At 46.5% G+C, this 24,095-nt stretch overlaps 1 protein-coding gene across 3 annotated transcripts in view; it reads right to left on the bottom strand.

Moving 5' to 3' along the window:
* The window catches only part of LOC135897900 (protein RCC2-like), an 87,131-nt gene continuing 63,036 nt past the window's right edge, over positions 1–24,095 (bottom strand). The window contains exons 6-7 of one of the 3 annotated variants that reach the window (XM_065426584.2): positions 6,901–7,079; positions 1–618 (exon numbers count right to left, since the gene is read on the bottom strand). In XM_065426584.2, the coding sequence (XP_065282656.1) occupies positions 445–618; positions 6,901–7,079 (353 nt within the window). In that variant the 3' untranslated portion in view covers positions 1–444. Of the gene's footprint in view, positions 619–6,900; positions 7,080–22,494; positions 22,845–24,095 lie in introns of those variants that run through there. The other 2 variants (XR_010563186.2, XM_065426585.2) reach the window with 2 other exon arrangements.

The raw sequence follows: 24,095 nt of genomic DNA, 5'->3' as shown, positions 1-24,095 counted from the left end.
TGTGCTTTGAAAATTGTATTTTATTATCAAAACATAAAATCTATTGTCCTGAGATCATACAATGAGGTCATGTTGCACAAACATGATGAGTGGCCAATCACTTTACGTGGCTACAATCCAGTCACACACGACTAAAACAAAACTTTCTGTACAGTTCGCAAAAAGGTGATGGGAAAAAGAAAGAAGCAACAAAAATGGCAGGAGATTCTCACACAACCAGAAGGCAATTCAGGGCAGCTTATTGCTCACAACTTTGGCTACCTGAGGCACAAGCCATGACGCATTTGCTTTCCACCCGATGCTCCCACAGTTAATGCCAATGTGAGTATTTGCTGGAAGCATGGTGGAATAATAAAGCGAACGAATGATTGGCCGCTGATCGTGTCGGGTGCCAGGGATACATATGATGCCAGTGGTGGTGTATGTACAGCAGCAGGGGTGAGCTCAGGGTTGGAACTCGGGCAGACGGCGAATGCGGGCCCGCTCCTCCTCGCTCTCGTCCCTCGCAATGAACACCGAGTGGCCCAGGCCACAGGCCACAGAGTGCACGTGGATGCCCTCCAGCAGGCGCACCTCCTGGGGCGTCGTCGAAGATTTCTGCCGACCTTCGCCATAGCCCTGCGCACAGGCACTCACGATGAACCTTGGCGGTTCGCATCTTCACGGGGTTTTTGAAAAGCACAACATGGATGGGGCTTAACGTCAGTACTATTGTTGCATACAGCCTGTGGGCATTGGTGACATGACAAGGACCCTGGCATGTAAGGCTCATTCTGGCCGACACCGTGCAGCAATTGTGCAGCTTCTGCAGCACTTACTGCTTAGAAGCCATGCAAACAAGGTCTTTTTAACCGTGCACTTTGAGAGCGTCATGCTAAAATGAGCATGGCACTGAAGAGGCGTGGCCTTGAGAACGTGGATCCAAATGTTTGGCAGAAAGTACTAAGAGCATAAAATGCACTATTCACTTTAAGGAGACGAAGAAGAGCACACCCGTAACTCCAAAATACTACGATCCGAGCATGCCAACCAGATACTGCATTTAATCACCTAATGAACTCACTTCCTGAGAAACCAAAGCAAAGTTATGGAGCACATACTCCTGTATTTCGACTAGGTGTTAAGTTCCCATGAAGGCATACACAAAGAAATGATGTCACAAGAACTATTAACAAAAAATAGGCGATTCACCAACGCATGCGACGTTGGCAGGAGTAAGCCTACACTGAAAACATCACACTGATGATTGTACCTAAGCTCATGCAAGTCCACAAACAATAAAGGGCACCAAAGACAAACACTAAATCAGTTGAATCTGATAAAATATTCTTTAAAAACTATATTTTCTTCAATTTTGTGGTGATAAGTGATTAGAGAAGAAAAGGAAGGTCGCAGTTCCATTTACACTCGAACCTCGTAATAACAAAACGGGGTATACCGAAGTAACTAAAATTACCCTTGAAATCCCCATCGAAATCAACATGTCTAAAACCTCATTTTAACAAACTTAAATTGTTCTGCCAATCGATGTAACGAACTAGATTAGCCTCAGAAACCAAAATATAGCCAATCGTTGCGTGCCAAGTGCATCACTTTCTGCTGGGTTTGGCACTTGTTTGCTGTGGCAGTTCAACACTCCTGCATCCCTGCTTCAAATACGCCGTCGAGCAGCATTGCTCTTCGTAGTCGTGCATAGGTGCACGTCTGCGCATATACATCAGCTCACTATCACACTTCTCCACTGACCTCTCGCTCTTGTGTGAGCCTGGCTGTGTGCGGCTACACGCAGCGGTGCAAAAGATTAGTGCATTCGCATCTGCACACCACACAGGCAGGCGTGGCCTCCAAGATCTCCCCAGTGCAATCTCGGGGTCATGCCGCGCAGGCAGCCACAGCTGGGCCTTGCCTCAGACCTCCAGACACAATCTCAGGGGTCACACCACAGGTTGTGCATTCGCTTCTCCATCTCCCTGTCGACGTGCCACATGGGCTACTAGCTGAGCGTGGCCCGAGAGATCTCAATGGCATTGGTGCAATCTTAGAGGCCATGAGCCAGCCGAGCCAAACTGGCACGGCGAAGTTCGCTTGCTGCCTCGATCACAAAGTGGAGCACTGTGTTGTGTGCCAAGTGCTTGCCGGACTGCGACAAGCCAAGTGAAAAGGGGGAGCGAAAGGCAATCACAATAGAACAGAAGGCAGTCATCTAATGGCTGTCGTGTGAGGTGCTAAGCCGCTTGTTGCGCACGCCAAAACTACTTTTGTTTCTTTATTCAAATTTCATCACATGCGTGGCTGTGTAGTGGTTCCATGGGCTGCAAAGCGGTTTTATTTCCCCGTTTAAACTTGCCTTGAATGTAGGCCCAACAAAAAGTGAGGACAGCGTTCAGAAAATGAAAACGGCATTTATTGAATATGAACATGCCGCGCTCATTCTGCGCCGCTACCTTCCTTATCACTTTCATTTTTTTGCGGTCGGCACACACAACAGCGTCTCCCGTTGCCCCTCCAACAGCAGACATTTTTCTCATCGATGTTAAAGTGCCACATGGCTTGAACACTTGACAATGTCTCTGTGACTAGCACAACTTTTCGCCCGAAAGCGGCAGCATAGTGGCATCGCCTGTTTGGTTCTATTACAATAATGCCACGCCGCCCGTCGATAAGACACAGGTCAAAATGGCGACATTGCTCATGTACTTCAGTTGGCTAGAGGTGCTGCTAGCAGAGGCTGCAATACCGACTTTTACAGATGGCACGAGCCATCACAATATTTATTAATTTCAATTAAAACTGGTGCATTTTTTTTTTCAAATCCTCGAATCTAAGCAAACCCTACAAGTTTGGTATATCATACCTGCCAACCTGGCGAGATCACAAATCGGGATACCTTTTATTTGCGCTAACAAGGGGGGGGGGGGGGGGGGGGGTTCATTTGAACTTTCAGGCAGTGTTCGTTGAGTCCCTGTGCAGGGACCTTGCAGTAGCAGAGTTTGCTCACTTCAAAAATTTGTCAGAGTAGCTTTGCTCAAAACATGGTCCAGACTGACGGCCCTTCACTACCAGCAGGTGTTGGAGGGTTGTGTTGCACATTGATGAGCGAAATTCAGACCTAGTCTTTCGCGTTGTGCTAAAGATCCTCTCACACTCTGCGTTGCTATGCAATATCACGAGTAAATCCAGCATCACCTTAGCAACTCGGTGAAATACCGTATTTACTCGCATAATGATCGCACTTTTTTTGTCAGAAAAATTGAAGCAAATTCAGGGGTGCGATCATTACGCGGGTTAAATTTCCCGGGAAAAAAAATTTTTTTTTTCGTCCGCGTTTGCTGCGGGATGCGAGATTGCGGGTGCGGGACACCAAAACAAAAATGGCGGCTAGCGGAGCGAGCCGAACGCGCCGAACGCGATTTTTTTTTTCTTCTCGTGAGTACATTACGTGCATTGAAACAGTTTCTTCCGTATTAGTGATGAATAATATCGTTAATATCGGCAAGTTTGCGGCAATAACGTAGCCATGTCCACTTTGAGGGGACAGTAATAGGTGGGCGCGCTTAGCTGCCAGTGACAGAAACACATGACGGGCATGCTGCGGAAACTGCGGCATCTGTCTTCACTACTTTCCGCTAAGGGTGGGCGAATATCTTAGCTGTGTTACAAGCGTCGGCGTATGAATAGGGCACACTTTTAACGTATCAGTAAACGTGGCTACTATCATTGCTGCGCGCGATTTGTTGCGTGCTCACGAGTGCAAAAGCAGATGAAAAGAATCGAAATGCGCCTTTATTGTTTTTGTTGACATCAGCCATTATAAAGCCAACCCATAATAAAGGCAAGTTTGGTTGTACCTCATTTTGTCATGGAAATGCGGAAAGTGATGAAAGTAATGAAATGAGGCATCTACTTAAGAATGTTTAGTGCGTGCAGGCCGCTTGGCTTGTCTTGAAGAGTCGTTCGCGTAGCATTCGACAGGTGGTAAGCGCGATCATTATTCGCTAGACTTAGCATACGACATATCGCTGCGGCAAGTTCGGGGTGCGATCATTACGCGGGAAATAAAAAAAATCGAATTTTGACGACAAATTTTAGGGGTGCGATCATTACGCGAGTGCGATCATTATGCGAGTAAATACGGTATGTTTTTCATCAGTGTTTTTCGTTTTTCCAACCATAGACCACTGCATGTCCCACCTTTCTACATTTACAATGTCCTCTGGAAGACTGTAAGCCTGTAGTGTGGCAAACTCAGCTTCGAGAGCAGCTAAAGCGTCTTCAGCAGATTCATGGGAATCTCAGGGCAGCAGCTGAGGGAAACTCTGAATGAAGAAATGAAGCTAGAAACTTAAGGAAACGTAAGCAGGAAGGCAGCTTTCAAATGAGACCGAGATGGCGGCAATAGGCAGCGTGAAACGACAGCTGTGCAATGGGAAGAAAGGACCATTTTGGGGTTCATTTTGGCTGGAATTCAGCCAAAACTCATTGCGCAAATTATTATTTCGCCTAAAACACTGATTCTAGAAACGAGATAGGTAGAAAACTACATTTCGAAAATAATGCTCCCAAAATCTCGATTTGTCTTTTTTTTTAAAAGAAACATGTCCCCCCTTAATGCACTTCGCATGCTAAGCATGCAGTACTCACCGATGAGTTATCGTATTCACTCCCATAATGATCGCACTCCTGTAATGATCGTACCCCTGAATTTTGTCGTCAAAATTCAATTTTTTAATGTTTCCCGTGTAATGATCGCACCCTGAACTTGCCGCAGTGATATGTCGTGTGCCAAGTCTAGCTAATATTGATCACGCTTACCATCCCCCGAATGCTACGCAAACGACTTTTGTAGACAAACCAAGCAGTCTGCATGCACCAAACATTCTCAAGTAGATGCTTCATTTCATTACTTCCATCACTTTCCACACTTCTATGACTAAAAAAAAAAAGCTGCAACCAAACTTGCCTTTATTATGTGTAGGCTTTATAATGGTTGTGGTCAACAACAAAAAAGGCGCCTTTTTATTCTTCTCATCTGCATTCGTGGGCACGCAACTAATTGCGAGCGGCAACGATAGTAGCCACATTTACACTGATACGTTAAAAGTGTACCCTATTCATACGCCGATGCTTGTAACACAGCTAATATATTAACCCACCCTTAGCGGAAACATGCTGTACTAGGATAGTAGTGAAGACAGAGGCCGCAGTTTCCGCAGCATGCCGGCCATGTGTTTCTATGTCACTGGCAGCTAAGCGCGCTCATCTGTTTCTGTCCCCTCAAAGTGGACATGGCTACGTTATTGCCGCAAACTTGCAGATATTAATGATATTATTCATTACTGATACGGAAGAAACTGTTTCAATGCACGTAATGTACTCACGAGAAGAAAAAAAAATCGCGTATGGCGCGTTTGGCTTGGTCCGCCCGCCGCCATTTTTGTTTTGGTGCCCCATAGCAAACGCGGGCTGAAAAAAGGCATTTTTTTTTCTTTTCGCGGGAAATTTAACCCACGTAATGATTGCACCCCTGATTTTGAAGCAATTTTTTTTAGAAAATAGTGCGATCATATGCGAGTAAATACATTAATACAAAATGTAAAAAAAAAAGGAAGTAAACAACAAGGTATATATCCAGAGTGCACTGAATATGCAAGGCCCTGAACAAGTTGCGTTCAGAAACTTGCAAGTCCAAGCAGTAGGGATTTAAGACCTGGTATATCTTTAAAACGCAGGCCTAGCAGCCGAAGCAATACTGACATGTGAACTCGTTTATCTTTTATGGGTGGGTGCTTTTATCGTCCAAGAAATGTTATTGCTCAGCACAGGACGCGCCTACATGTATCGGAAGTTTCTAGAATGTTATCGATGCTTCTATCTGCTGTCTGTTGTCGCCGAACCTTGTGTAATCTGATGGCATGTATGTGCGACGCGAATAGTGTAGAACATTGTGGAAGGCACGCGGGTCCCAGCGATTACTCTGGTACATTCGACGATTGATGTATAAAAGCTGATGCGCTTGACTCGCTGATCAGATTTTCGCCGATCGCTGACTGTGTTCGCCGCTATCATTGTGCTTTAAGTGTAGCCTGTCTTTTTGGGCACAGGTTTGCCCGATAAAAGTTCGTTTTGTGTTTCACAGTATTGCTGCTGTGTTATTTAACGTCACTACTACGTGACAATACCCTCAATGCACCCACCTCGTTGAGGTGCCAGTTTCAATAGGCAGGATCGAAAAATTGTAAATGTACTGAAATGTGGTGGCTATAACCGGCGCGCCAAGTGCACTGAATAACCCTTGGCAATTTTTTCCTTAAGACTAAGACAATGTTTCCGTTTCTGTCTTCGGTAGTGTTCATCCTCAGCAAAAATACCCACGCATGTGTCAGCAAAGCACAAACTTGACACCTGTTTCAATGACATGATGTAGGTTAATGAAATTGCTTTCATGACGCACAGTGCCTCTGTGTATTGTCATGGTCTGTAAATAATAAGCTACCGGCAATTTGATGCGATTCTGCTGGTTTTCTGCAACCCGACACCCGACTACCTACTGAACTTTCCCAAATTAGCTGTGTTAACATTGATATTTTCCGAAAGGTTTTCAAATTTGGGACATGCGATGGGTAAAACTGTTGACAAAATGCTTGCATTATTATTCATTCTTGAAATAAATGATATGCTTTTCAACTGGCATCTCAACGAGGTGGATGCATTGAGGGTACTGCTTCCGCCGCCAAACCTGCTTTTTAAAAACATACCGTCTTAAATGCCTACTCCTTTGATTTGCGAGCTCTACTAACATGCGAGAGCTCATACTGCTGATGTCAGGTGTCGTGATGACAGCAATGCGCCCCCTAAGCCTCCCATGACCACACTGCATAGGACAAGAAAGGACAGACATACCAACTCGCCGTAGGTGGGGTGTGGCCCCCAAGATATGACGCTCTCATCAGCCAGCACCACGATGCTCTTGTTGGAACAGCCAATGCCCCGAACGTGCCAACCTGTCAGGTCTTGGATGGGCTTGGGGTACATGGTTGCCTCACCACCATGGTTGTTCATGCCCCAGAAATAGAGCACCCCTGCAAGGCCAACAACCATACCAACTAACATTGTGGGGCCTGCTGCAGGCTATTCCATAGATACAACAATGTTTCACTGCAACCTTTAACAATACTGCTAACCACAACAAACCAACAGAGGCTTTCAGAAGGTACCTTTGAAAGGTATAGTACAAGTTTACATTACGTGAGCAAAAGTAAATGGACCACAAGCCCGCCACAAAAGCTTGGTTTCTTTTGCACAATCTGAAATGCACATGCAATCTGATGCACAGTCTGAAACTCACAAGTTTGCATTACCAAGCTTGGACTGCAGTCTTGAATTTCAAGTTACATTCACAGGCAGGGAAGAAAATTGGCTTTATCCTGAACCTCTGGGTCCATACACATTTTCTCGAGGGAGTACATCAATTCCAGCACTCCTTAATAAGTACTGCGCATGGACGTTTACTTCCCAACAACTTTAGGGTGTGCACGCGACTAACACTTCTCATGTGCGTCTTGCTTTATGCACTTGCGGCACTGCTGCAGTGACCCTAACAAACAGTTCCATATGTTTGCCCCTTTTTAGAGAAGCAAGTGAAAGGCATAACAGAGAAAAAACTGGCATGCTTGACAAAGGGAGCCCTGATAAAGTTGTTGAATTGCTGTTTTTCCACCAGAGATTACATCAACCTTTGCCCAGTGCCCATGGCAGCCCTAGAGAGTGCTGTGCCTTAAAAACTGAGGAAGATGCGGATTGATTAGCTCAATGAGTACACTATTTCAACCACGCCTTAACAAACATTGCATTCTTGCTTAGGGGCCCTCTGGTATGAAAGCCAGGGAGAGAGTTTGCCAATGCGATCTGTGCGTGAAACCAAGAAGTGCTTTGGGGATTTAGTTGCTAAAAGATACACAAAGGAAATGTAATGCAGTGACCTATTCTTTTTGGTGAAACTTGCACAACATAATAATAATAAAAAAAAAACATACACTGAGGAAGTGTTCTAATGTGAGGTTCTTGATCCGCAGGCAATGGAAAAGGACAAGGAAGAATTGCTGAGGGCAGTTCCTCATCAAGACAACTCTTTTTGAGTGTTTGCATGTGTACCTGCTAGTGTGCTACCCCTAGCTGATTATGATGATGATAGGAGTTTATTGGTGCAAGAGCCAGAAGTGGCCGAAGATAGCCAAGGCTATGCTAATAGACAGCCATTGGTAAATGAATAATGAATATAGAGACGTGGATGAAGCACAGATCGCCAAGGCTATGATAATAGACTGCCATTGGTAAATGAATAATGAATACAGTAAACCCTCATTAACTCGAAGTTGTAAAATCCGTTAAAAATTTTGAGATAAGCAGAGTTTCAAGTTAAGCAAAATGCCGAAAATTTCAGTGACCGGGTCACTGAAAGAGCCAGTGACAACCAGCACTGCTAACAAACGCTCCACAGCACGAGGGGAGCTTTTGCAGTAAATGCAGAATTCGCAGGAAAAACTGAATTTTATTGTTTTGGAAAAAACTGGGTGATGCTTGCCTGTTTGGCATTGGCATTCGGCGCGAGAAAAGCATCCTTGAGCTGCTGAACGCACCGCATGAGCCGTTGTTCGCCGCCGCTGCATTACAACAGAAACAAGGAACTTGCTACGCTGCACCAAACGTAGCAAGTTCCTTGTTTCTGGAGTTGTCGGCACTTCTCTAGGTGGTTCTTTGTCAGCGTGATCACCGTTGTTCACTGACATTTCAACAATGTCGGCGTCGGACAACATTCCGGTAACGGGCACGTCCTGACTCGTAGAGCGCGTACTCTTCAAAAGTGATTTCGCCATCTTCGGCATCGCTGGCGCAGCCGGCAGCTTTGCGGACTTCGTCACAAAGTTCATTGCAATCAGTGAACTCGTCAGTGTCTGGCTCGAGCGATTTCTCGGCGCGCGAAAATCCTGCGTGCGCGATACAATTGGCAATCGTCAATGGACGTACTTGTCGCCAGGCTTCGGCGATCAGGGAGACTGCACCCAGGAAATCTATTTCGTACTTCTTACCACTGTCGTAAGAGCACAAAATGCAGTGCAGGAGACTCTTCCTATAGAACTTGCAGCAACCTCAATGACTCCTTGGTCCATCGGCTGGAGCACGGACGTCATATTAGCAGGCAGGAACTCCAGCGTGACTGCCTCCAAGTTGTTGATTTTTCTGTGGCCGGGGCAGTTGTCCACAACGAACAATACTTTCCGGCCGTCCCTTGCCATTCTGCGGTCAAGAGCACGTACATACTCTTCAAAGAGCGCTGCAGTCATCCAGGCCGTTTTATTGGCGCGGTAAGTCGCATCTCTCGGGAGCCGTGCATTTCGGAAGCACCTTGGATTGAGCGACTTACCGATAACAAGCAGCGGCAGTTTTTCATCGTCGGTGGAGTTGGCTCCGAAAACTATCGTCACTCGGTCTTTGCGCCCGAAACTTTCTGCTCAAGATATCATGATTCAGCTCAAGCACCAAATTATCGATGGCGACAAAACCTCCAGGCTGGACACCAGAGCCATCTTGGGGCTTGACCTAGCCAAGGCCTTCGATAACGTCACGCATGAGGCCATACTGAACCAACTGGCACAACTCCAGGTTGGACATCAAACCTATAACTACGTAAAGAATTTTCTTACAGGTCGCACAGCCACCATTACCATCGGAGGGTTGCAGTCGCCAATTATTCACTTAGGCAGTAAAGGCACGCCGCAAGGATCGGTTCTATCCCCTTTTCTGTTTAACGTGGCCTTGCTCGGACTACCGCCTGCATTAGCTAGCATCCCCAACCTCAAGCATAGCCTATACGCAGACGATATCACCCTGTGGGTCACCGGGGGCAGTGACGGAGACATCCAAGACACGCTGCAGCAAGCCATCAACGAGGTCGTTGCATACGTAGAACCGCGCGGCCTGGCGTGTTCCCCACAGAAATCGGAGCTCCTTCTGTACAAGCCTAATTGGGGAGGTCGACGTCCAGACCCTCACCCACCCGAGATGGAACTCCGCGTGCACCAGCAACGCATACCTACAGTACCTAGCATTCGTATCCTTGGCTTACGCATCCAACAAAACGGCAGAAACACGGAGATACTCAAGCAATTAGATAATCATGTACACCAAACCACTCGCCTCATTGCACGCATCGGAAATCGACATCACGGCATGAAGGAAAGCAACCTTATACGCCTGGTAACCGCCTACGCCTTGAGCAGGATCACCTATGTCGCCTCGTACCTTAGCCTCAATGCAACTGAGAAGTCCAAACTCAACACCATGATCAAGAGGGCCTATAAACAAGCCCTACATCTTCCTATCACCACCTCTAACGAGAAACTGGACGCCCTAGGCATTCATAACACCATAGACGAGCTTATTGAAGCGCACCGTATTAGCCACTACGAACGACTTGCCCATTCCACCACGGGCAGGCACATTCTAGGCACCCTAGGCATAACCTACACCACCCAATTCGGACCAAAAGTACCCATCCCTCCAAACATTCGTGATCAGCTAGTTATCCCGCCCATACCTCGCAATATGCACCCTGAACACAATCCGGAGCGACGTGCAGAAAGAGCTAAACAACTACAAAAGCGCTACGACCAAGCCGCTGACGTAACCTACGTGGACGCAGCAGACTACCCCAACCAAAACGCCATGGCGGTCGTCGCAGTCGCGGGTTCGCAGTACCACCTCTCCGCGGCCGCATCAATATTCGCCACGCAACCCGAAGTAGGAGAAGAAACGGCCATCGCTTTGGCCTACGCGGCTACCAATGCACACTGCATCATCAGCGACTCAAAAACGGCCATTCGTAACTACGCAAGAGGACTAATAGCACCCCAAGCGCAGAAGATTCTCTCTGGCACTCCTCCCTCAAGGCAACGCCGCGTGCAGATCATCTGAGCCCCTGGTCACTCGGGTCTGGCTGGAAACGAAGCCGCACACGATGCCGCCCGAGCTCTCGCACACCGGGCGCATCATCCTTCTCCTGCGTCTTCCGATCCCGACCAGCCCTCTGTTCTGCATCGCGGTCACGCGCGGGACTGAATGGTCACGTTCGGAGAAATTCTACTGCACTACCGCAGAGAGCGGTTACGCTACCCCCCAGCACACAAAACACTGACTAAATCTCAATCCACCACTTGGCGACTCCTTCAGACACGAACTTTTCCGAACCCCGTGCTTTACAACCGCATGTACCCCGATGCATACTCACCACTCTGCAAAGCGTGCAAAGCCCGCGCCGACCTCAACCATATTATTTGGCAATGCCCCAAAGCCTCACCCACCAACACCTCCCGCACTAACACACGCATCATTAGTACGGCCGAGCAGTGGGAGACATTGCTGCTCAGCTTGGACCCAGAGGAGCAGCTCTGGGCCGTCCGGATGGCCGAAGACGCCGCCCGAAATCAAGAACTGGCCGCCGTCTGAGGAAGGGGGGGATTGGGGGTTAGTCTCCCGACCCCCGCCACCCCTTAACCCCATCAAGGACACAATAAAGTTTTATCTCTCTCTCGGTCTTTGCGCTGCTTAGCGCCTGAGCACGCTTCTCCCTTCGGCGTGTATGTGCGGCTAGGCAGCATCTTATAGAACAGTGCTGCTTCGTCGAGGTTGAAAATGTCCGCGTGAGCCTTTTGCAGCTCAGCGAGGCAGTGGTTGCGCCAGGTGTCCGCAGCCCTTTCACCAACAGTGCCGCTTTCGCCGTGGATAGGCTTTGAGGCCACGTTATTTCTTTTTTTAAATCGTTCAAACCAGCCATTGCTGCAACTGAAGTCTGTGTGGCCCATCTGCAACGCCAGAGCGTCTGCCTTATCCATCATCATTTCGGTTGTCACGAGAAGGTTGGCTGCCCTGACATTTCGGAGCCACAGCATGAGTGCTGCTTCGACGTCTGGGAATTTCGAGGCCCGAATCCGCTTCCGCTCGCTGGAAAAACTTTGCTCGAAGCCATCGAAGACCTTCTGCCGATTTTTTTGAACTGTCGAAAGCGTCGACAAGGGGATGCCGAATTCTTTGGCGATGCTTGTTTTGGATCTTCCCGCTTTCTCCACTTCCTTGATTAACGGGACTTTTTGCTCCAGCGTCAGAGACTTGCACTGCTTGGGGCAGGACATCGTCGTCGTCCGTTGACCACACACACAACAAAAAAAATCGTAGTCAACGCGTTGTGCGCACAGCGCAATGAAACAAAGAACTAACAGAATCGCACACGCACAATAACGTTCGCACGTGCGAAATGCGGTGGTGCGACTACCCGATAAAACCCAGGAGCCCCCGCCCGCAAGCAGCGCACACCACGTGACTGCTTCCAAGGTTACTTGACGTGGTTGACGGAAAACGGCTGCATCCGCGGGAATTTTGTATTCGCCCTTAGATCGTGACCGCGTTCGGCACTTTAGTAGGAACCAAGCGCTCGCTTGGAGCCTGTATCACGTTTTGGTAACGGCCTTTGCCTTCAGCCGCCCCGGCCGAAATTTCGAGATATCCGTATTACGCCCGAAAAATGCTTCGAGATAAACGGGTGCGAATACATAACACCTATAGGTGGGGAAGGCACGGCGTGGAAAACTTTCGACTTAACCAATATTTCGAGATATGCGAGTGCGTGTTAACGATGGTTTACTGTATCAAGACGTGCATGAAACATTCAACATTCATAATTCAGAAGCAAACTCTCCGTGTGATATGTGATGTACCACGGGACACCCCAAGTGAACCTCTTTTCCAAGAACTAAAAATACACAAAGCGCATAATTTATACACTTACAGGTTAGTCCGTGCATACGTTAGAGAGTGCAAATCGAATAATTGTTGTATCCGTTCCATAGCTAACCTTAAACAGAACATGCGCCATTATCAAACACAATCTCCAGAATATTGGCACGTAATGCACCCGCGCACTAATTATGGAAAGCAAATGATTGCTTATACGCTGCCTGTCCTGCTTAACACACTGATCGCAGATGATATCGATATTTTACAGTCTTTGTTAACTAGTCCGTATAAATATTATTGCTGCTAGAGCTGGTTTTATGCTTAATACTTTGTACTTGTAGATCACAATATTACTTTCGCAACATCATCTGCTGTTAGTATGCATGACTGACCTGAGTGTCGTATTTTTTTTTCTCCATAATGCCGATTTCTTAATATGCAAGCTAAGTAACTTGCTTTGCTTTATCAATTTTTGTGTTCGTTTCTTTTTCGTTATTTCATTCGTCTTATTCTGCTTTATTGTTATCATTTCCACATGCACTGTTCCCCCTGCTGCTGCCATAAAATGGGTTTTAGGACTTAGTCAAGCTGCTGACGCAGCTTTTTTTCCTCAAGACCTGTCCATATTCAAATGTATGTTGTATATGGGAAATAAAGCACTTACTTACTTTAGCACTAACTTACATAGCTGTATAGAGGCCCAAAAATATTTGTTAGAAAGTGCGTAAATATATTCATAATAAAGCTAGACAATGATACATGACATATGCTATGGAGAAAAGATGTACTACGAAGAGGTGGTGTACTAAAATATGCCGCTACGAGTAGCACTACTGCTTCACCAAGGCCCTTAAACAATAGTGCACGGAGGCATGTGCCATACAGGTCACTAGAATTGCAGTATCAGCCTCTCATGAGAGGATGTGCTACGAATATTGTGGGCCTACAACGCGCAATAAATCAACATCTTGAAAAAGAATTTAAAACTGATTTATTATAAAAAATTGGTTCTGCTCCAAGAAACAATACCGGATGAAGGGGCATGTGGCAGCGGTACGCTAGAGGAAAGTACTTTTTTTGGAGAACGGTCAGCCTCTGAATACACATAACACAGAGGGGAGGTTCACTACCAGTCAACAAGTAAGAATGTGTACCGTATGCGTGTCCTATTCTCAGTCGACAGAACATGACATCACTTTGTCGCCCTTTTGTTACTGAAGGCCACTTTTGTATGTTTGGCTTAATTAAATGAAGTTTATTACAGGTTTCATGGTCCCAGATGGATTGCCGAAAATTTCTCAGCGTTCCACACAAGAAAGGCTTGATGTCGGTGGGAGGGATAGCTATAGTAGTGTTACGGGCTCTCATTATAGATGTAGCAAGTTTATCTGCAAGCATATTACCCACTATGCCTTCGTGGCCTGGCGCTCAATATACTAGATGTTGGTTATATGCATACACAGTGCACAGACTTGAGTAGAAGTCACCGACTACTGGATGTTTATGTTTCCGTAAACACATTAAGCTCTTACTACGCTGACAGTCTGCAAATATGACAATTTTTTGTAGTGTTAATGCCTTTATGTGTTTCACAGCCAAGAGTGATAAATGAACTTCTGCAATGAAGATGCTCGCTTCTGCGTGCAGAATATTGCATTCCGAGACGGATGTCCCGACTGGTGCGTAGGATATGCCATTAGGTGACTTTGATGTGCCGGTATGAAATTCAGGAAAAGATTACTTCAACTGGAGTTGAAGAAAGTGCACATGAATGTGCATCTCTGGAGCATGCTTTGAAACTTCAACAAAAGACGTATCGCATTCTATCAGTTGCCACAGCCATGGTGGCAACAGCTTTGTTGGAGCCATCAGCGGATACACATGTAATGGGACGTTCCCTCCCTTGCTCAGCTTCCTCACGTGTAGCGAGAAAGGTTTTCTCATTGAAGGTCAGTTTTGAAATAGTGTGGCAGCATCAAATCATTAGCGGTTTTATAACAAGGGTGTTAAGGATTAGAATGCACTTTGAGGAAGTATGCGAAGCTCCTATATGTTTTTTGCAGGTGGAGTGACCACTCATTAGACTCTACGTATAAACTCTGTATAGAACTTGCTCTGAAGTCCCATGTGGCCAGGTGAATTCCTAAATGGTGAACGAGATCCATAATCTTTAATGCACTTGGAGCTGCAGTTTGATACACCGCAGAACCATAGTCCAGACGTGACTGTATGAGGCTCCTGTACAGATTCATTAACCCTTTGACGATCAATGACGTAAAGATACGGCACCGCGAACAAGCCAGAAAATGTTCAATGCTGTATGTATATTTACAGCATCGTCTGTACGTTTAAAAAGTGCGCCTATTTCCTAACTTTTTCTTTTCTGTCATGTGCTGCGACTATGAGAAATACGGGGAATTTTTTTTGCACACCTCCCTCTCTCGATTTTCGTTGCATGGTTTGTTTTAGCACTAGTTTGCTCCTGCGCATCTATATACTACCGCTCGCGCATTGGCACGCGCGTGTGCGGGCGGCCGTTTGGATTTTGTTTTGCGGGCGGTTTCGGCATTTTGCGCTTTGAAAAGTGATCGCTATCTCGTTACTAATCCCTCAAAGGGCGACCGCTTGTTTCTCGCTCGTTTAGTGCTCACAGAGGTGCGCATAGGAAGCGTGCCGCTGTGCATGCGTTTCCGTTTCTTTTCTCTTTCTTTTTTTAAGACTCGTGAAAACTAATTGCCCTAGCTGGTTGGCGATAAGATGAAGATTAGCGGAAGTTTGTCACAAGTATTGCTTTTTTTGATGGGCACACAACCCAACAGTTTTCTTGAGTGTGCGCACTTACGCAGTTCGATTACGCTATGAATGTACGTATTAGTGTAAGAGCAGGAACATTTGAGACTTGCGAAATATTCTCGTGTTCGGATTTTCAAAGCCTTGAACTACGTGCATGAAAATGCATCAAATTTTCACTTTTGATAAGATTATTTTCTTTTTTTATTGCTGTTATTCATGAATGAAGAGTGCATATATACCAACACAAAATATTTTTTTCGCACTTTACGGTCATCCTAGAAAAATTACGGTAAATTTTTTCAAAGTCCCTAAGAAGAATTGGAATCTGCAATAAAAAACATCGACCCTGGGTGGTCGCATATGGCGAAAAAAAATCGACCCTCGAAGGGTTAAGCAGCCCCTATCACTGCCCCTTGTCATGTACACCAGAATTTTTAAAATATTAATTGTTTTCAAATATTTCATTTTCAGATACTTTCAGCTAGTGGCGCAATGAAACTAGAGATAGAGAAACAAACGCAGCGAGATGCGAGAGCAGTCGAGCGAGCACCAAAAAGCGCCACACGTGCAGGAGCGAGGCGCGCGGGGTGTGCGCGCGCTTTGGTCAATCAGCGGCACGGGCACGTCCTTCGAAAGTGTAAGTTTCCCTTCACCATCGCCATTTTGAACCAGTGCAAAATGTGCACCAAGAAAACAGCATCAAAACAAGTATAAGATGGCGGCTGCTGTCCACCGTGTCTGCAAATAGCAATGGCACGAGGTTCGAACATTTTTGGCTAATTTTTGCTATTTGATGTCCACCCTGGCCTGTATAGGCAAAATTTTTTATTATTTTCTGATTAAATTTACCTTCTAGATTTCACGGAGGAGTTCTTGAATGCAGGGTATTTACAAAGTTGACATTTTCAAATTCCCCGAGTTCACCGGGTTTTCCTTGAGCGACACAGAACTTTATTTTATGTCAAGGCAGGTTGACAACACATCGCACAATGTGGTCACTCTAAGTAAGCATTAAAAAAAAAAAAAAAGAACAATCCAGTTTGAATAGTAAGGAGTAGTGTTTACTTCATTCAAAATAGAAAACTGAAGGTAGGGGACAGTAAAATGCACAGCTAATAAAATATCTTTAAAAAAATGATAAGGCCCATTGTAAATCGAGTCAAAAATGTTCAAATACGAATAAAAAGAGGTGCATATCGATGCAAATATTTTCGAAAATGAGCTATTTCTATCAAGTGATAACAAGATCATTAGTATTGGGCCCGAACTTTGTCACAAGTGAGATTTTTTCACTTGGAAAGTTGGAAAGTCAACATCAACTCTCCTCACATACTCTTAGCCCACACGCAATGCCCATTTTGTATTTCACTGCTTTCAAGAGTTAATTTTGGTTTGGATGAGGGACACCTCCATCTTGGCATCAGCCAACACTTTGTTTTTTGAGCTTGCTCCTTCAAAGAAGAGGTGGCATAGTTCCTTTCCCGATCATTCCTCAATGCGACGGTTATTTCTGTTCTTGTGCTACTCCCGCCATTCGTTCACCCCACGGACTATTTGAAGCATCTTTTTGGTCAGTTGCACAATCCACGTCCAATTTGTTGAACTGCTTAGGGGCTGCGAAAACGTCCGAAAAATCGGCCAGTAGAAAAAAATAAATGCATCTCATTTACTGCCCTTAAGGGCTCAAACTGCCATAGGCGCATTCGAAAATGCTCTGAAGGCCTGTCAGCACACGTATTAGACATATCGGTGCTCGTACTGTGACAGGAAATACTGGGTGAACACGTGTACAATTAAGGAATTGGCGGCGAGGAGTTACGGAGTCGCCATCTATCGGAGGCACCTTGCTGGCGTAGTATGAGGGATCACGCGGCGCGCTCCTCATAGGTTTTGCTGTCAGCGCTCACAGAAAACACCAGTCGGGAGCTCACACGGACATTTCTGTAAGTACTTTCGAAACGAGAGAAGTTTTTTGCTGTCTAAATAATAATCTTGGGCAAACTGAAAGCACAGAATCGTTTACAAGCGCTATCTCTTACCAAATACGTACAGTGAACGCCACTGCGCGCGGTCGCCGCGATGGAGTCTCCCGAACCGGCTTCTTGCGTGAAAGGTAGGCAAACGCTGAGAGCAAACTATGTGAAATATGTTCTTATAGTCTTTGTATAACTAAATGGAGCGTAATAGAATGAAGCCTCAATGCAGCGATTGCACAGGTTCGCAGCAACCGACTGCGCGTCTGCGTGCTTGTCCGCGCACTGTTTTGCTTTCGCCACGTGTGCGTTTTCGCACCGTGCCATGAGCTTTAGGCCACAGAATATGAGCATTTGACAGTATACAAGCAACCATTGTTGCGTGGGCGCTGTCAGAGCTGTTCAAAAATAATTTCATTGTAGAGACTTCGACACCTACGGGGACTGCAGTGATGTGCCGTCGCGACGATTCAATCTCTTTTTTCTTATAAATTCTTGAACATTTCAATATTATTTCTCGAGTTGTGTCGCAATGCACGTTTATCGGTGGTCTCAGCGTGCGATATCCCGCTGCTTTTTTTTGTAATCCAGTGCATTAATTCATGACACAAACATGACCAATATGCCATGCTTCTTTTTTGATGTGCTTCTTACCGTTCTCTTTCCACTCCAGTGAACTTGCCAGTATCTATAGCATCGACAAGTTCATAGAGCAAACCGTCCTGACATTAGTCGGGCTGCGGACTCGGGCGAGTGTCTCAGTGGGCGTTTTCTGAACATTGCAGACCTGGTGCCGTAGCAGCAATCTTCCTCGCATCTGTGCTTGCTGCATACCCGATTTGTAGTCCATGATTGTTTGCCGGTTTTATGTTTCGTGAGCCAAGCTTCCCGCAGCTTCTTGTCCTGTGGCTACGTGTGAATAAGGCTGACACCGGGCTCCGTTGCGCACGTCCGGCACTGCGGCACCGAGCAGTAGCCTACCATGTTGCGCACCTTCAAAGGCAACCACTACTTATTGTAGTGCTTTCAAGCATTGTAAAGGAGACACTCGAAGCGGGAAAATCTCACCACTAAATGAGGACTGCCACATACGAGGGAATTTAAACTCTTGTTTTCAGCTCACTTTGGCGCTCCCGAAGCAGCCAACGCAGCCGCAATGTCCACGTGATCCCTCATAGCATGTCAAGCCGACAGTGGCGCCAGCTTTTCCAGTGATGGAGCTCCAGGCCAATACATACTATGTCCCATGGCAATAGCCCCTCCCCACACTTGTTATGCTTCACTGCAATACTTTTGCGTATGCTTCCCCAAGTAACATGTCTGTACGGAGGCGAAGCTGACTTTCGAAAACCGGCATTATGCAACGCACCATGCTTTCCCAGCTTCTCAGCCAACTGCGAGCCATTGCTGACAGCAGCGAATTCGTACAATAAAAAAACACGGCACCCAACAGCAAGAAGCTTCATAGCGAACGTCGAAGCAGCTAGGTCTAGCGTTGCCGCAGTGGTGGCTACGGCTGCCAGAGGATCTGCGTGCGAAAGCACTGGTTTGAGGGGGCAAGGTAATCAAAACGGCAGTGGCTTTCATTAATACCGTTTCGACCTGCGGTCACAGCAAAACGTCCGGAAAATCGGACGATGAAGAGTTCATGCGCCTGAAATTTTAGACGTTCCGATACATTGACTCTATGGGGTACGTGGTGGTGCCGCGAAGCCGTCCAAATGATCAGGGATCCGGAGAGTCGTTCGTTGAATGTACACTGGCAACTCCTCCAGCTGACGACAGCACGTCGAAGACAATTCGTTACGATTCCTGTCTTTTACTCATCCAGCATTACCGTGGCTTTCGACCCTTTCAATAAAATTACAGCTAATTTTCCCTGATAGAGGCACAAATTACCTGAATTTTCCCCAAGATTTCCCAGATTACTCAAAATCCCTGAGAATTCTCGGTTTTCCCGGTTGGTAGAAGCCCTGTGTTTGTGCACAAAGGCATCACGGATATTTGTCTCCGTGCAGACAAGATGACCTGTTGTGGATGCATGTTCCCTGAAGCCACACTGCAAGGGACCTTGTGTTTTGTTGCTTTGAAGGTAGATCAGGCGCCAGTTGGTATTTATCTCAAAAAGCTTGCATAAGCAGCTTGTGAGAGCTGCTGGCCGAAGGCAGGTCCTTGCCCTCTATGAGAATAGGAATTATGACTGCTTGCTTCTGGTGGACGGAATGTCGATGGCAGAGACTATGGCGTTGAAAAGAATGGGAGTGTTTAGTGTGCATTGGGGTGCAGGTGTTCAATTATCTTGTAAACTATTCAAACTTTTCCAAGGGCCGATTTATTACAATGATTTATAGCAGCCTCAAATTCTGCCATTGTAAATGGACAGTTGTATGATTCATTTCTTTTCCTTTTCCGATACAGAGGCAGTCGCTCCGACTGTCGCTAGTATCTCCTGAATGTACGTGAGTAATGGGATGAACTAGAAATGTACTGAAAATGTGCCCCCAGAAAATCAGCTTGGTCCTGAAGAGTGTCTCCTTGTGTATTTACTAAAGGTAGAGAGGATGAGTCTGTTGACCTTTAATTTTGTTGACTCTGTTCCAGGCTTTTCTGTCGTCAGTATAACAATTAATGCTTTTCTTTTTTATTTCCAGTTTTTCCCTTTTGGCACAGCGGCACGTTCCTTTACCCTCAGACTTTATTTTCTTGAAAATGATAAGGTTTTCCGTAGTTGGAGTCTCGAAGGTGGCTCCAAGCATTATTTTGATTTCTATGAGCTTTCTTACACTCCGCACTCCACCAGGGAACACATCACTTAAAGGGCAATCTATTTGTTTCAGGTATACATACTGACGCTGCGTCAACTATAAACATCGTGAAATATGCCACTGCATGATCGACAGAAAGTGTACGGGTGCCATTCCAGGTCAAATGTGTGAGCTCCCTGTATCGTTCGTGTCCATTCGGCCCAATCAACTTTTCACCGGGGGATATGTGAAGAGCACACATCACCTTTGGCCAGCTTTACAACAATGGTGAATGGTCTCTCCCATACGGATTCTTAATCATGTTCCACTCCAGATGCAGTAAGAGTGTACTTGATGCGATGCTTAAATTGATAGATGCGAATGTCTTGTTTGCGACACTGTAGAATGTAGGCTCCTTCCCATTTAGCAAGCATGCATCTGTAGAGAAGAGGAAGTTTTCTACTAAGTGCCCTCTGGCATAACAACAATCACCCCGAACAGTGTTGTGTGCACTAAAACCTCCTACGATAATATAAGGCTCGGGCAGGTCGTAGATAAAGCTGTGAAATTCAGTTTTTGAAAGATGGTAGTTTGGGGGGAAGTATAGCGAGGCAACTCTGACCAGCTTATTAAAGAGCACCATACATACCACAACTGCCTCTGGGGGCATTTTAAGCTGTAATTGCCAGCAAGCAACACCCTTATCTACTGCGATGGCCACACTGCCTGACAAGGCAAGCCCGCCGTTGAGGTCTTTTCGGTAAATGGCATACTGTGAAGGATTAAGATGCGTTTTTTGGACACACGGCATCTTTGGATTGTACTTATGTAAGAGTTCCTTAATGTCTTCTAGATTGTGGAGTAAACGCCTGACATTTTACTGTATTACCTGTGTATCCATATTATATGTGTTTTGTGATGTGTCTAAGCGATACAAATGAGAGTAACTAACGAGACCTTTCCAGACCCTGTGATGCAGGATTTTTCTTCCTGGTGTGCTTGAGGGAGCTGCACTGTTCCTTGGGCGTCTGAGATGCCGCCGTTGTGTTTATCGTGGCCACCACCTCAACTGAGGCAGCGGATAGTGACGGATTAGGGGGCACGTCTGCGGGGGTTTTGGATCTATCTGCACAGGCAGTGGCCCCGAGTCCGGTGGGCCCGGGAGTCTGCTGGCCCTGCTTGGTAGGGGGCAGAACAGCGCTAGCTGTTCCAGCCGAGGGGGCTGATGGCGTGACCAAAGTCACACTCCGTGTGACTTAAGTGGCTGCCGAATTATGTGGCGCTGCCAGCCGGTGCAGGGAGGACTGGACCGATTGTGTGAAAAAACGCCTAAGTGCTTCTGCGAAACATAGATTTAGTTTGACCTTCAGTTTTATTATTGGTTTTTCTTTTTTCCATGCGGGGCAGGATCGCGAGTAGGCAGGGTAGTCTCCTTCACAGTTGGCATAGTGGGTTGCTGAAGTGCAGATGTCAGAAGTGTTCAGTGGAGCTACACTTAGCAGGAGTAGCACGCGCTCTGCAGCTTTGCTGACACTTGAAGCATCGATGCGGATTTGGGATGTATGGTCAGACAGGAAGCTTACAGTAACTGGTTTCAATTGATTCAGGAAGGTTGCTGGTTCTGAAAGTAATGATTATATGCCTACCTAGTTGGTATTTCCTTGTCATCTCGCCTTATTTTTATCCTTTGCACCTTGACAACGTTCTGTTCTTGCCATCCTTCTAGTAGTTAACCTTAATTTAGTTCAAGAATGTCATTTTCCGAGATGAAACTGCACATTGTGTTCATTGACTTGTGATGGCTTACTGAAATAGGAATGTCCCCAAATGCTACAAGTTTAGAGAGCTTCTTGTACTGTGGCTTGTCACGAAGTTTAAGAAGATCACCGCTTCCCATCTTCGTTACTTTATAACCTGGGCCTATTACTTCAATGAGAGATTTGGCTGAAAGAAACGGCGAAATCATTCGGAGTGTCTTAGTTTCGGGCTTACTGTGACAACGTTGTACAGTCTATGTTCGTTACAATGGACCCGCCTACAATAGAGTTTCGAATATACCAGACTATACTTCAGCATTAGTTTGTTCTACCTATTTTATTAATAAAACAAAGTTCACTTTTAACGGACCGCGCTACCACGGACTATTGGCTACAGCGGACGAAATTAGCGCCAATTTTTAAAGCGAAAGCTTTACTAACCTAGTCTAGCCAAGTTTTGCCGTCGCCAGCAATTTGACCTTCACTTGATCGCAGCTGCACCACAGCCTTGGCAACGCATCACGTGACTCGCCGCGCCGAGCTCCGCTGCCAGCTTGGCGCATGCGCTCTCCGTAGCTGCGTCGGTGCCTGACCACATGACACGCCGTGCACCTGGCTAAGGGGAGCTCCGTGCTCGCCTAGTCGGTGTGAGCTTGGCCATGGGTGAGAGCGAGGCTGGGCCGTCTTCTCTGAAGAGTTGCGCGGGAGCGGGAGGCTTTGAGCCGTCGTCGCCAAGCTGCCTCTGACCACCCTGCGGATATCGCCCGGTGAGCTGCTTCACTGGAGAGCGTCTGGAATGCCAAGCACGCGAAGCTAGCGTTGGAGACTGAGAAAGAGTGAGCCGATCGGCTCTCAAAGCCTAATCATAGTCATCTCTAGCCACTGACCTAGGCGCAGCCATTATACCTGGCTTAACGATGATTGTATACTTAAGTATAATACTTACAGCTAAATCAAAGTTTAACCAAGTGAAAGCAAGACTTAACCAGGCTAAACCAAGCTTCTGCTTTGTATATCCAGGCTTAGCTAAGCTAAGCCGCAGCCAATTTTCTTTCAAAATCGGGCATATAAAATGGACGTTGGCCGTGTCGACACGGGCTGACAATTGACTTGCGAAGGTCAGACGACAATCGAGACTCAATATCTCGTGTGGAAGGGAGGAAGGCGGGGCGGAAACACACCGTGCGAGGCACTGCGGGGGGGGGGCTAGGCCAGAGAGAGTGGATTATGCTCAGACGGCTGCTGCTTATGGCGTAGCCACCATATCTTAAACGTGTTCTACGATGTGGACAAAGTGCACGCCCAGGCGGGGGCCTTATCTTGAAAGCCATCTGCAATGTGGGCAAAGTGTGCCCAGTGCCGGTAGCTTTGTATGTGCTGTGCTTTCGACGTTTAGTTCCCGTTGAAGCGAGAGACAGCACGAAGGTCAATTTGCTCGCTGCTGCTGCCGCGCTTATCCTGCTTAATTCGCTATCGCAATCGATGCTTTGCCTTTCAGGCAAAACTGTAACTTCTTTGTTGTTTATTTACTTTGGATGTTCGTCACTTACTCTTTGCAATAAAGTTGTTAGGCATCGCGCCGAAAGCTTCGAAAGTGAGGCGTTGCGGATATTACGGACTTTGGATAGAACACATGTTTTGTTGGATTATCAAGGTTCGTTGCAACAAAACAAGAGTTGACTGCACTTGGCAAAAGACTCTTTCGGTTGCGTAAAAAGGTTAAACGGTTCATCAGTACACCACCTCACCCCCTCTTCAGGAAGGGATCAGGTAACAAGGGAAAAGCATTTGCCACATAAGCCTACCACCAACTCTAACAACGGGAGGCTACAAGGTTGCAAGGTGACAAAGAAAAACGTGTGGAAGCCGAAATGCCTTGTCTTTTAATAAGTTTTATTTGGTTGGTGCACGTCATTCTTTGTCATGTCTCATCCCGACCAGACAGGACTTCCTGTTTCCTGTCTCCGTCGCTAGGCGACAGCCACACATGCCCAGAGGAGGAGGCTGCTGACTGACTCTGCAGAAATGTTTTCTTCCGAGGA

Source organism: Dermacentor albipictus, chromosome 2 (genome assembly GCF_038994185.2).
Source record: "Dermacentor albipictus isolate Rhodes 1998 colony chromosome 2, USDA_Dalb.pri_finalv2, whole genome shotgun sequence".
Lineage (NCBI taxonomy): Eukaryota > Metazoa > Arthropoda > Arachnida > Ixodida > Ixodidae > Dermacentor > Dermacentor albipictus.
The sequence above is the reverse complement of the archived record's forward strand: the minus strand, read 5'-3'. Positions and strand labels throughout refer to the sequence as shown.